The 13617-nt window shown below is 33.8% G+C and overlaps 2 protein-coding genes across 4 annotated transcripts; both read right to left on the bottom strand.

Annotated features, from left to right (window-relative positions):
* Nucleotides 1-198: 198 nt before the first annotated feature.
* On the bottom strand, nucleotides 199-6924 carry LOC141719597 (GTP-binding protein At3g49725, chloroplastic). Of its 2 annotated transcripts, none has more exons than XM_074521974.1 (13): nucleotides 6499-6924; nucleotides 6081-6145; nucleotides 5928-5990; nucleotides 5701-5790; nucleotides 5499-5605; nucleotides 4542-4610; nucleotides 2479-2607; nucleotides 2334-2408; nucleotides 2160-2210; nucleotides 1981-2035; nucleotides 1643-1699; nucleotides 1309-1428; nucleotides 199-1184 (listed from the first exon to the last, which is right to left on the bottom strand). In XM_074521974.1, exons 1-13 carry the CDS (start codon nucleotides 6842-6844, stop codon nucleotides 726-728), a joined length of 1686 nt encoding a protein of 561 aa, XP_074378075.1. In that variant the 5' UTR covers nucleotides 6845-6924; the 3' UTR covers nucleotides 199-725. The 2 variants fall into 2 exon arrangements, with proteins under 2 accessions (XP_074378075.1, XP_074378076.1); XM_074521975.1 differs by having other exon boundaries at nucleotides 2334-2389; nucleotides 2466-2607; nucleotides 6499-6920.
* A 386-nt stretch (nucleotides 6925-7310) lies between these two features.
* On the bottom strand, nucleotides 7311-12985 carry LOC141719595 (squalene epoxidase 3-like). 2 transcript variants are annotated; one of them, XM_074521972.1, is made up of 8 exons: nucleotides 12406-12985; nucleotides 11791-11902; nucleotides 11237-11411; nucleotides 10601-10769; nucleotides 10147-10365; nucleotides 9756-10031; nucleotides 8461-8739; nucleotides 7311-7508 (listed from the first exon to the last, which is right to left on the bottom strand). In XM_074521972.1, exons 1-8 carry the CDS (start codon nucleotides 12895-12897, stop codon nucleotides 7461-7463), a joined length of 1770 nt encoding a protein of 589 aa, XP_074378073.1. In that variant the 5' UTR covers nucleotides 12898-12985; the 3' UTR covers nucleotides 7311-7460. The 2 variants fall into 2 exon arrangements, with proteins under 2 accessions (XP_074378073.1, XP_074378072.1); XM_074521971.1 differs by having other exon boundaries at nucleotides 7311-7695; nucleotides 12406-12984.
* Nucleotides 12986-13617: the final 632 nt, after the last annotated feature.

Raw genomic sequence — 13617 nt, 5'->3', positions numbered from 1 at the left:
CTCTTTTAATTTTAATCTTTATTTAACTTCAAATATATTATAAATGATATGCAAAATAATAATATTTAACTGAAATATTAGGGCAATAATATAAGCTCTTGCCTGAGTACATTACTTCATTTGTTGGCATTTAAATTATCTGATAGTTTATTCCGTGGACAAGGAACGAGATGAATGTATGTAGATGTAAATAAATAAGTTTAATACAGCAAAATACATAGATGTACGATAAATGCAAAGTTACAATAGTGTTTTGTACAAGACCATATAACGGAATATTTCGGCCTCAAGAATACAACCTCGGTCACAAATCACAATATCCCAGTAGCAGAGGAAAAAAATGGTTTATTCCTTTGACTTGCATATTCAAATATTTGATAGAAATATATTTGAAACTATTCAGATGGGGATAAGCCTGTGACAATGCGAGGGTTACATACAAATGTCCTATTCGAGTCTTAAATATATTCCTATCTGATGGGACACAATACACATCCAGAATAAACTTATACAAATGATGAACGGTCAAATTGCCAATAACCCCCCTGTTGAACAACATATCAGCCTGTCTAAGAAAAATTACTTGCCTATATGATATATCATATAAGCTGCATTGTTGCGGAATAAAATATTTTCTGAGAATATTTTGGACCTCTGCTAGTATTGTGCATGTAAGAAAATCTTGGACCTCTGCTGGTATTATGCATGTATATCACAGATGTATGTTACTGCTCAGCTGCTACAACAGCTTCATCTGCATCTGGAGGCCTCCATTTGGAATTAAAGACGCTTCGATGTACTACTTTCTGAACCTCTAATCTCTCATCAATCAGCTCGAGCAATTCTTGTAATCCAACTCCCGTCAAGGCAGATGTTTTTACATGTGGACCAACATTTTCAGGTTGACACTGAGAATCATTATTAGAGACTGTGCATGAAGTTTCTTGTAGATCATCTGTATTCTTGCACCCCAAAGATGAACCATCATTATCACTCGGTGTCGCTTGTACATCCTCTGAAGCAAGCCAACCATCCGTGTAATCACCTTCATCATCTCCTTGTAACAACGCTTCTACATTAACAGTATTGTTATCAGCTTGGTCCTCCTCAGATAGATGCTCAAATTCAGCATCTTCGACTATATCAGTTTCATCACCATCTATTTGCTCTTCTCCGATGTCAATCTGAGTAAGAGTATAAAAATTAAAATGAGGAAGATAGTATACATAGTGATTAATTCATATGCATATTCAAGGTTCCCCGTATTTTCTCAAGTAGGCAGTCCAAGGACAAGGACAGAAATATCACCTTATTCCAAACCTCAATCATATTTTGAAGTTTCTCCTTCGACACTCCTAATTGCTCGAGAACTTGCATTACAGTTTGCCGATGCTCATCAAGATTTGGAGCACTTGAATCTAACACATGCTGCAATAGGACAAACAACCCATTTGAGCTTATGGAAAACTTAGCAGTTAGCAGGAAAGGAATTACTCTAAGAAAAACACGGTGGAAAATGATGTTGCTTTGTCAAAAATTTGTAGCAAACAAAATAAATGAGCAAAGAAGGAAGCATAAAATAATATTCAGAAAGATATAAAAACCACTAAAAGGGAAATATTTTGATACAAAGTCTACATACCACAAGTAGGTCTGCTTCCACCACTTCTTCTAAGGTGGCATGAAACGCTTCTACTAACTGCAAAAACATCAGAGTAATTAACAAAAAGACATCTTTATCCTCACTTTATACAGGTTGTTAGCAAGTTCGTAAAAGCTATATATGTGTAGTTGACAGATATAGCCTTTTAAACTTTTAAAGAATAGTAGTTTTTTTAAGAAAAGGCACTTTAATGCTAAGCAATAAACCAAGTAAAAGCTATTTTTTGAATATATCCAAATGTTAACCAATGTATAAACAACTAAATTTATAGGATAAGAAAAGAATCAGTTCACAAACTACAACAGTTCTCAAGTTACCTGGACAGGCAACTCTGATATAAATCCCACTGTGTCACTAAGAAGCACTTTCCTCCTGAACATTCAGTACTGATCATTATTATAAAATATAGTTAAGTATTTTTTTAGCAACATCCTTCAACCACAGAAAGATAAAAAAAAAAGAGGCAAACAAGAAAGACTTAAACACTTAATATTACCCTGATGGAAGGACAACGCTTCTTAATTTTGGATCAACTGTTGCAAACAATCTACATATTAAGGATCACAAAATTTATGAGAACCAGAAGGATTTGAAAGGAACAAAATATATTCTTAAATGAAAGCAATATAAACAATTTAAGTGACACACTGAGACACTGTAAAGTTATTACCTATCATCGCTGTAGAGATACGTGTCTGACAGTGCACTTACTAAAGTAGATTTTCCCTGGAGAGAAAAGAAAAAACTGAAGTTGTTTTCAATAGTGAAATTAGAACAAAATATAAAATTGTTCTCCACCTACAGCATTGGTGTACCCAACAACAGCTATGGTGGCCATGTCTTGACCATCTGCTCCTTGCCTCTTTCGAGAAGCACGTTGTAAAGCTCGAGTGCGACGGACCTCTTTAATCTCAGATAACAGCTGGTTCCGACGTTCTATGATTCTGGAATTGAAGTAGAATTAGGAAGAATATAGAATATGTATACAAGCAAATTCTTTGAGCTAAAGCAATTAATAGATACTACAATTCTTTGAGCTAAAGCAATTAATAGATACTACACTCAGATTCGAGTCATTAAGCTGCAAAAAAAAAATTGATATACAGATGTACAAAATACTACTACTAGATATGTTAATGTGATGTACATTAACAAAGATACCTATCAGATGCGGTTCAAGATTATATTCAAATTCTATTTTCTGATCATGCATACATGCAAGTCATTAAGCTACTGCAATTGATTGATAGATACCAAGTTCACGTGCAAATCATTAAGCTATAACTATATTTGAGATACTATATCGAAGTATCAGTAAATATATCAATGCGATGTTCATAAAGAATACAGAATTCACATGTAGTTCAAGTATTCAATATTCATTTATAACTTTAATACTAACTTAGAGAACATCTTAAGAGGTAATGCTTTTGGAGGGACACATATTGCCTACTGAAAACAGGGATAAGGATGTACAATTTTTTGTTCAAAGATAAGGTATAGATTTTAATGCTAGTTAAAAATATATGCTGTTCCAGAAGATGGCAAATAATAATTTCAAAGCCCATTACCACCTTATATGTGCATGACTTTCAATTCTTTCAGATAGGCTAGCCCTACCTGAGGAGAGGAGAAGAAAGTCGAGACCTGATTTTGTAGCCGAGGGTAATAATAAAAAGTGGTGTCACGACTCAAGGGTAAGAGTTCAGGATCAGTGATCATGGTACCCTTTACAAGAGACACTCAAGTTATGCCCAACTCGGAAACTCTCTGTTGTTAATTTGGAATCTTCATTTCATGTAAATCATATTGTGTGCATGTGCAGATATATGCTTCATGTTTGCATAAGTTTTGGAGATACGACTTTCAGATTGCTAAAACAAGTTTTAGTGTAAAAGGTCTTCCAGATTTGAGATATACGGGCTCTTCAAATTTCCTGCTACTGAGTGCAATTCAAAGCCCTATACATATTTTGCGTCATTACGTCCTGAACTTTCAAATTGATCAAATTTTAATATTTCTATGTAATGTTCAGGAAGTTTTAGTGCAAGTGGTTGTCCCTTATGCTTGTCTAACATACTATATTACCGAAGACACAGTTTAGAATTATTAATCATCCACCTGGAGCCCATTTTAACATAGACCACATATTTGAAAATGTATCAAACAATTAAAGATATACTATTCTCTATTTAGAAGATTGTAACTAATCAATAATACCATGTAAATTACAGATCAATCGTTGTTTCCTTGTAGAATGATGCCAACACCTAACAGAGAGAGGTTTTCTTTCTAAAGGACTGGTCATCTGTCATTAAGTTTTAAAATATTGATTTCCGACTAAATGGTTCTAATCTGAATTAATCTTCGAACTGTTGAAATTAGGATTTTTTTATGGAAAATTTAGGAATTATAACTAAAGATGATCCCCGTGTTTAATTTGCGTGTTTCTATAATCCTCTTACTGCCGCTTTAATAACGGAATTCCTAAAAGATCCCGTGTCGCTTGAAAAGCTGAGAATATAAGAAGTTGGGGCAAGAAATCCTAGTCCTTGCCTGTTTCCAGTATGGCCAATAGTCAAATACAAGGATTTGTATCCAAAAAGGATTCTTAACTAAATCTTAAACTGTAGGAAAACTATACCCATTAAATTTTAGGACTGTCTGCGGTAACTAGAATTATATACTATATATCAAGACTCTAGTCCTTGAAAGGAAAAATTGAAATAAAAACATTACAGTTCTATAAGGAAAAGCAACAAATCATACTGTATGCTACAACCTAAGCTCATAAGTAATAAGATAATCATCCCTTCAGATAGAAACTAATGCAGCACACGCTTAATAAATGAGGTTTATTTTGTATATATAAACAAACCTTCTACGTTGTAACTGAAGTTCAGTTTCTCCGGCACCACTGATAAAACCACGCCCACCACTTCCTCTCCTGCATAACGTAATATATATATTAAGTAAACATTCTACTAAACCATAGTCATAGTTAACAAATTATGTCGAATTGTCGGTTAGCAGTTCTGATTCCAATATAAGGTTATAAAACAAAGCACATTAAATTGTCATTTTAAAAAGGTGAAGGAGGTAATTATTTAGGGAGGGCAGACATCTATCTAAGTGTGATAGAAGATATCATAAGAACTTTTACATTCTGAGATGACTAACACCTGAGAAAGTGGTAAAAATAAACTATATAATCAGTATCACTAATCAATTTAATAAATTCTCATTCTCTCTATTTCAAAATAACTAGGACAGATATTTTTTCAGTGAAATTAATTAGCAAGCTTTAAAACTGGGATATAAGAACCAGAGTTGAAAGTCTGCAGAAATAACGACCAGCTTTTAAGAGCTAGGATTTGAATACACTACTGATTATACAAAAATTAGAAGCACAATCAAAGATAAAGACATGAATACACACAGAAATACCAATTTATAAACCAAAAAAAATTATACTAATAACAGACTATGTAAGTCCATTTTTACCTATTAAAAGGTAAGCTTCAGACGAATAATAGATTATGCAAGTCCATTCTTTACTGACTACTATAAGTTAAGTTTACTAAATTATAGCTATATCCTCCTTCAAAATTCATTATCAAGCAGGCCAGTGTGTTCTGTTCTGTATCTGTTTAGGTTATACTTGATACTTGATAGACAGGAGTCTAATGATTCATTTACTAAGCAAAGATGAGATCATGGGCAGCATCCAATTCCGATTAAGATATCATAAGAAGCATTTTATGGCAACAGTCATGCGTTTGTGTTTCAGTCAACTACGTAACTATACTAGCTATTGTAAAATATGTAAACATACCCTCTGGCACTGACAACCTCAATTTCTCCACCAAATGTAGAACGTCCGCCAGGACCACGTACACGAACAAGCCTGCTTCTCTTATACATAAGAGCAGCTAACTCAGCCTAAAGTACAACCAATATTTTCCTTAATGACCAGAGATCCAAACACATATCGACCAAAGATAAAGAAAATTTAACTGTGCACACATATTACGGACCTGTAGTTTTGCTTCTTTGGTCTGGGCATGAGCATGGAATATCTCTATAATGAGACTGACACGGTCCAAAACCGGCTTACCCCAAGCTTGCTGCTCAATAAAGCATTAGCACAAAAAAAACATGTCTTTTACCAAACAACCAACTCTTTTACCAAACAACCAACTCAGTGAAGCCAATTTAAATCGCTTACTTAAAAAATAGAAAAAAAATCGAGGACAGAACTTACCTCCAGATTTCGCTGCTGAACCCCACTTAAAATGGCATTCACGAATACAGCATCAAAACCATCCTACAACACAATCATAGCTCTATTTTCTCAAGTTTAACATAAGTATCTAACACAGGAAAACGCAATTAATGTGATAAAAAAACTCCTTACTTCAGAATCTGCTGCATTTAGATGACATTTAACCGTATTCACCGTCCCCAGTCCAAAATAAGTATCTAAAACCACACAAAAAGATATGCATTTCGTACTTTAGCAAACAAAAACAAAATTCATAATCTGCATCAATTACATAGGCTCGCGTTCAGGTGAAAACAGTTTTAGCACTAAACCGCAAAATGTTAGCTAAATGCGTAAAACTATTCTCACCCGAGCGCAGTCCTATATACATCTAAGGAATGACTACTAAAAAACAAACAATTAGCATACAACAATGTGTACAATTAAACTTCGATAAATGAATATCAATTTTATTCCGAAGTTAAAAATACATTGTCCCTATTACGTTAGATTTAGGAAAAAAAAATCATCTATCGAATATTGATTTATCAGATTCTAAGATATTGTATACCTGCTCGAGTGGTGCGGGCAGCAGGATTTTGAACAACGAGATGAGAGGGCAAATCTTGATGAGAGAAATGAGTATCATAATAACCATGTCTTTGGTCTTCAAGTGAATTAGCGAGATTTAGAGCTTCTTGTAATTTTAAATTCAAAACGGTGCCGGGTCGAAGTTTGGGCTGGACAACGAAAAGTTTGGGAGGAGTATTTGGGTCTTTGTTGGAGTCGTCGGACTTGGATTCACGGTGTCTAAGACGGGCCTGAGAATACGAAACAGGGGAAGAGGAAAGTTGAGTTGGGTTTATTAGGGTTTGTGATATGGACTTTCGCAAGTGCGTGATTGCTCTCAACATCATTTTTTTTTTTACTCCGGCGGCTTTGATGCTTCACAGTGGAGGTTTAATCAGGGGTTCAGATATTTACTGCTGTAAAAGTAGTGTAATATTCGACACAACTCCCCGGATGTAAATATTTTCATGTCACTCAATTTTTTTTTAATTAAGTTTGTGTTTTGAGCCCCATAAATAATAATACGTGATGTTACGTTAAACAGTAAAACACAATACATTTTTATTAGTTTTTGTTAATATTTTATTTATTAATATTGGGATTTTCCTCAACACAATCTTGGAGAACTTGTCAACTCCTAAACTTGTGAAACTAGAAGTTTGATACCGGAGCTACAAATGCAATGCTGTACTGCTGTGGATTTGGGAACTAACATTTCTCTGAGCAAAACAGTTGTTTTGGGAGCCGGCCAGAGATTATTTGTATTTCATTTTCCTATGTACACTGTACAAGTTCTCAATGCGCACACACATCTACTAGCAAATTTCTATTTCAGTAAATTAAAGAATTAATATATTGATTAACAAGACTGTTTTTGGCATTGGCATCAATATATTTATCAACTCATGTATTTTTGTACATTTTAACCCACATTTGCTTTCTCTAACTTTACATCAAGTTTGTTCAGAAATCACATTTATGGCCATCTTGTATGAATACGCCTGCCTGCTCCTGCACAACAGATATATGACAGCAATTTAAAGAGTTTCTTCGGCACTTCAACTCCATTCTTGTAGGTAGCTTAGCTTCATATGCCATCAACAGTAGGAGCTCTATAATAGGCTGGAAGAGTTGCAGGAAAAAACATTTGCCTTACCCCTTCAGCCTTTATAATGGGAAAGATTATACCTGAAGCACTCTGAACACATAACATAAAGTGGATTAGACTGAAACCTTCATTTGCTTGTTCCTTATTATTCCTTATTATCTTCACAATTTTACAAATAAAAAATACTGCTTGTAGAACTAACAAAAACATCATCGACACTGGAGCAGAATAATCTTGAACTTCTATGACTACAACTGTACTGAATAATAATTTAAAAACTAGCACAAAGCTCCAGTAACAAGCATGAGTACAGATGTACAGTTACAGCAGGAATAACTACTGGAAAAACAAGAAATTACTTTCAGAAACCAAAATAAGGTCAGGTCGCACAAGTTTTTTACATCACAATATATCATCAGAGGTAAGCACATATGAGAGTGAAGCATTATGAAAGTTTTCATTTCCAACTCCGTCTTAATGGGTAGAAAGGGGAACTTATTTTCTTCTTACTTCAGAAGTCTTTATGACCAGAGCTATAAATTGAGGTTTCCCTGCAAAATCATATACCTCTTCTAAAGAAATTACACACAGTACATGTACTATGCTGATAAAGTTGCCTGGACAGAGAGTATGAACTTGATAATTCCTCATTAATAAAGGATGGATAGACATGTGGCCCAACCGCCTATGATAATATAGCTAATTCTTCTAAAAACCCCATCAACTATGAGTACACAAGCATGCACAGAAGATAATGATGCAGAACTATTCTAGGAAATAGATTAACCATGTGATAGAAGAACCTCAGCATGAACAAATTATTTAACATGCTTTCAAAAGATTGCAACTACTTACTAATATCAATCTGACTCCGGCCAATAAGCGTTGAGGTGTTGGAAATGGTAACAGTAGACGACCAACTCCATATACAGCCACAGCAAAGAAATGGAGAACTAAGCTCAGTGGTTGAGGTTTTAGACCTGAAAGTAAAGCTACAGGTCCTGTCGAACAAACACCTCCAAGGCTTAAATAATCAAAACATGCTTCCCTCATCTCTTTCCTTGCTTGATCAGCAGAAGCGCAAAACACCTTGTACAAAGCCCCTGCCAGAGTATTTATAGTAGCTGCCACTGGCTGCAAGGTTAACCGTTTAAGTACCAAGTTAAAAACAAATGTGTAACAATTTTGAGTGACAATATAGTGTTTAATCATTATCGTTAACGGATGATATTTAAATGTGTAACCGTTTAAGTACCAAGGTTAAACATTTTTGGTGTACATAAAAGCCCTTTATGGGCATTTGATTTTAGAAGTACTGTAAAGTATCATAAAAAGAGCATTGCATCAAGTGCCAGTAACCATAAAATCTACTAACTGAATTATCTCTACTCTTTTCTTTCCTTTTCATTTTTTTAATTAAAAATAAATAAATTCCTTAATAGCCAATATGTAGAAATTTAGTATAGAAAATGTAACTCTTTTTTTATTGCTAAGGATAGAAAATGGAAATCCTTTCTTTATGATAAACAATTTTGTACGAATCACAAGGAGGACTATAAGACTTCGAATTAGATGTATTGTAATACTAATTTTTATATTTAAATATATGTAATTAAAATATGTGCATATATAATATTAAATTATCACCCAAATACTTGATACTGTTAATTTTATTTACTAATTTATTAGATTTTAATTTCATGCAATTAAAAATATTTTTTATAGAATGGAAAATAAAAATGTATTCTATCTAACTAGTTACTTCTAAATCTTATTAGATTTTAATTTCATGCAATTAAAATAGTTTTTGTAGAATAGAAAATAATACTATCTAACTAGTTACTTCTAAATCTTTATAGTGTCAGACTTAAATGGGCAAATTTTTCTATACTGTTTATTTAGTATCATTCCAGTTGGCATGTATTTTCGTTGCCACTATTAACTAGCCCTTTAAATCTTTTAACCAGGAACTAGCCCTTAAAATCTTTTAACCAGGACTACTCAAAATAGACTTACAGTGAGTAGCTTCACTAATTCCAAATAAGAACACACCATCTAAAGCTAGACTGTTGACACCAATATTGATTAGGTGGCCACTTAATCAGCCACTTAATAAATATCTTAAACGACAGAACACAACTTCTGCTTACCTTGCGCAATGTATAGAAGGATTCGAGATGTTTGCATAATGAATCTGCATCATTCATGTCCTGGAGAGGCTTCAGAAGATTCCGTAACAGGACTATGTCAGAGAGTGCCACTGTCATTCCTCCACCAGTTAAAGGATGACGCATATTGAACGCATCACCCATTAATAGGGCACCAGGAGTAGGATATGGAGCAGCCGGCATGCTTCTATTTGGCATTGTTCGTATATTTCCTTTTTCAATGGCAGCTACGAAAGCATCGTGCAGCTCAGGTGGAATCTATAAACAAGCATGAGTAATTTAAGGAATAGTTTCTGGCTACAATTGTTAGCAGCAATGATTTGAAATATTAAGGTAATGCTTGTTGGGGAACTTGGTGTGACATGTACTATACCTGGGGAGCAACCACCGTCTTCAAATATTTAGCCATCTCCCCATTAGCAAGAGGAGGAAGCTTTCGACCAGGTACATCAACCAAACACCGAATCTTAGTGCTGCTGATAGGATAGAATAAAATGGGTGAAGGGTCTGCTAAAATGACATGACCATGGTTTGGGTGTGGAAGAGTACAATTCTCCAAGATAAGACCAACAAAGCAGGAAGGCACGTCTACCTGAAGAGTGATTAAAAAATAGAGGGGGATCAAGATGCTATACGAGACAGAAAAGGGTACTTAATTGATGAAAGTTCACAAATTTTCCACCCAAACAAAGTACCACAGGGGGATCAATAGTAAATGGTGTAGAGAATTATATAAAAGTTTCAAAATTGTAATAATTTCTTCTTGATCAATACATCAGAATATCATTAGTAATATTGTACTAGTTCAGGCCTTTTCGAAATCTTACCTTTGGCTTGCAAAGAGAGCGGCGCAAATTTGAGAAGCATCCATCACAAACAATTGTAAGTGGAGCATATGCCTTAGTTTCCTCTCCAGTTTTAGTTTTATACTGAACACCTTTGATAGTTCCACTTTCTTCAAGCAGAGATGATACAGATCCTTGTTCCATATAAACACTGAGGAAAGACACATTATCAGTGAATTCTAGATGCAAAATACTGTACGATGTGAATCAGAACTAATGATAGTATTATTTCGGTGCACCTACTCAAATACTACTAAACTTCACTTTAACGACGCAGTTTTAAAGAATAAAGTAGTAACGTCACCTTGCAGGAACATTAAAGTAAAAATCAGGAAGAATGAAAAAAGACCTAGAAATATATGTCCACAAAATCTTGTTCTTTATCTTAGAGGTATGTTTTGAAGCAACAAACTAGATTCAAAAATATGGTTTTAACACTCATTGTCATTTACTCTGTACTGTTTCAGTTTATAATCTAATGTAACCAACAAAGGGTTGGTGCAGTGGTTGATGTCTTGGCTTCTCTAAGGGAGTTTAAGAGTTCGACTCGTGACGTGTAAGTGCGTTCAACCATAACAAAAAAATAACTTATGAATGAAAAAAGGACAGAGTTTGTACTTCGGAAGTGTTGCAGCTTTATCTCTCATTTTCTGAATGAAGCGACCATTGTGAAAGCTTCTTCCAGACACATCAGAGTGATAATCTTCCAAGGGATAAGAAATCCGAGTGTTTCTCCCATCCTTGAAAAGAGCATATCCAACCACCCTCTGGGCATCAATATCCTCCAAACAATCTGCATATGAATAAATATGCTTTAGATATCTATATAGTAAGATTAACTAAAGATACAGAGGAACAGCAATATTACTGTCAGCTCCTAGTACCTAATTTTTTAGATTTTATTAGTAAATGCATTAAAACAGATTCTATATAAGAAGATACATTATGGCTGCAGAAGAACAAAAATATTACTGGTTAGCTCCTGGTAGCTACTTTCCAGATTTTCTTAGTATTTGCATTAAATGATTTTCGTATTTATCTCTTTCGTGGTTGTAAATCACTTAATTGTCAATGGAAAGTACGCTTTTGTACCAGTTATCTATCTATAACAAACATCTGCTCATTGCATGCTATACGGCCTTTGAGATGCAAAGGACTAATATCATGTATACCTTCAAGGCCTAATTCAATTAATTTTAGGTACCCTCCTGGCTGCAGAAGTTCTCCAACAATTCTATCAGGCTCCGACAAATCTCTTTCAATAACATGAACTCGTCTGCCATCCTGTAATAACCACAATATTTATTACTATCATTTTACTCGTAAAACCATAAGTCCATAACAACTTTTTCCCTTTTTTAGATACAATCATATAATCTAAGTTAATCTTGCAGTAGGGCAAAGAACATGTCCCGAGGCTCTTTAATCAAGCTTCGACTACAAGAGAATCATTAAATTTTATGTATCTTAAGGAAAAGAATACAAACTCAGCTTATTTCTATTATTTAATTTGACAATTGATCACGTAAATCATATATATTATTAGGCTTATGAATTGTGATCAAATCGAGAATTATTTAAATTGACAACCACGAGAATTGGGTACACGTACAGTTCAAACCAATAATCATGATAATACAAATCACCTGAATTATAAGTCATCAGTTCTCATTTAAAGTTATTGAAACTCTATATAACACAATACACACATTGACTTAGCACATAATGTAACTGTTATTAGGCTATTGTTTCGAAAAATACAATGAAATCGAAAAAATCATGGGTACCTTAGCAAGGGTATGAGCAAGAGCAGCGCCAGCAACACCAGCTCCAACGATGATGACGTCAGCACCAATACCATGACCTCTCGGGTAGTCAACCCGGGTCGGGTCATTACGGGTCTGGTATGAATCACCGGCAAAACATCTTGGATCACGAGGACGAGGCCGGCCAAAAAAGGAGAGAAAAATAAAGCCCAAAAGGCCGGTAAATAAAGTAACGGCAATGTAGTTAGTATCAATCATTATCGTGTTAATGTTGTTGTTATTACTACAAGAAATGAATTGAGACACAGAAGCAACATAAGATGATAAATGATGTTGTTGAATATGTTTGGTTTTATAGTAGTAATTTAGAGGTGTTCTGTTAGTGGTTGAAACGTTGGAGGATGGGGGTTTGTAGTACGAGGTTGTGGGAAGAGTGATGGTGTGTAGTGTGGATTTGGAAAGATGGAGGAGGTTGGGAGAAGAGAAACACGCGGGGTTTGTTACACTATTCATGAATCGGAGCCCCACTTCCAGGACTGCGATTTTTCTGCTCCGGTTATAAGTTGTTTTTTTGCCTCAACCCAATTAGGCGGACTAATCCAAAAAAGATTCCAAGTCCCACATATGTTTGTTATAAATATTATAAACTATTAACTCTAGTTATTAGCTAACTTATTAGCTAAAACAACATTAGCTCAAATTTTATGCTCCATTTATGTAGCTCAAATTTTATGCTCCAGTTATGTACTGGTACTTGTGTTAGCTATATTCATTAGTTATATTCAAAATATTATTTTAAATTTAAGTTATTTATATTCAATACAATTGAAAATTAAATATGTGTTTAAATTAAAAATATTTAATGACAATATTTTTATTTATTCATATTTATAAAAATATTTTTACAATAAATATTATAAAATAAAAAATTGGTACAATTATAAATATAAAAACATATTTAAAAATAGAAAAAATAAAATTAACAAACATTACTTACATGTATATAATTTTTAACTAGAGCATAGTTAATATAATATTAGAATTTTTAATTTTGGTTGATAAATAAATAATATTTAAAAATTATTTAAGGTATATTTGTTATAAAAATATTTATAAAAGAGAACATAAGATAGCATTAGGTTAAGTTTTAGACCATATTTTAAGTATGAAATGACGATATGTATTGGTTTAGATAATGGGAAATAAATGTAGTGTTCCCTTTTCTCATGATTA

Source organism: Apium graveolens, chromosome 4, assembly GCF_009905375.1.
Source record: "Apium graveolens cultivar Ventura chromosome 4, ASM990537v1, whole genome shotgun sequence".
NCBI lineage: Eukaryota > Viridiplantae > Streptophyta > Magnoliopsida > Apiales > Apiaceae > Apium > Apium graveolens.
Note: the sequence above shows the minus strand (reverse complement) of the source record. Positions and strands in the feature narration are given on the sequence as shown.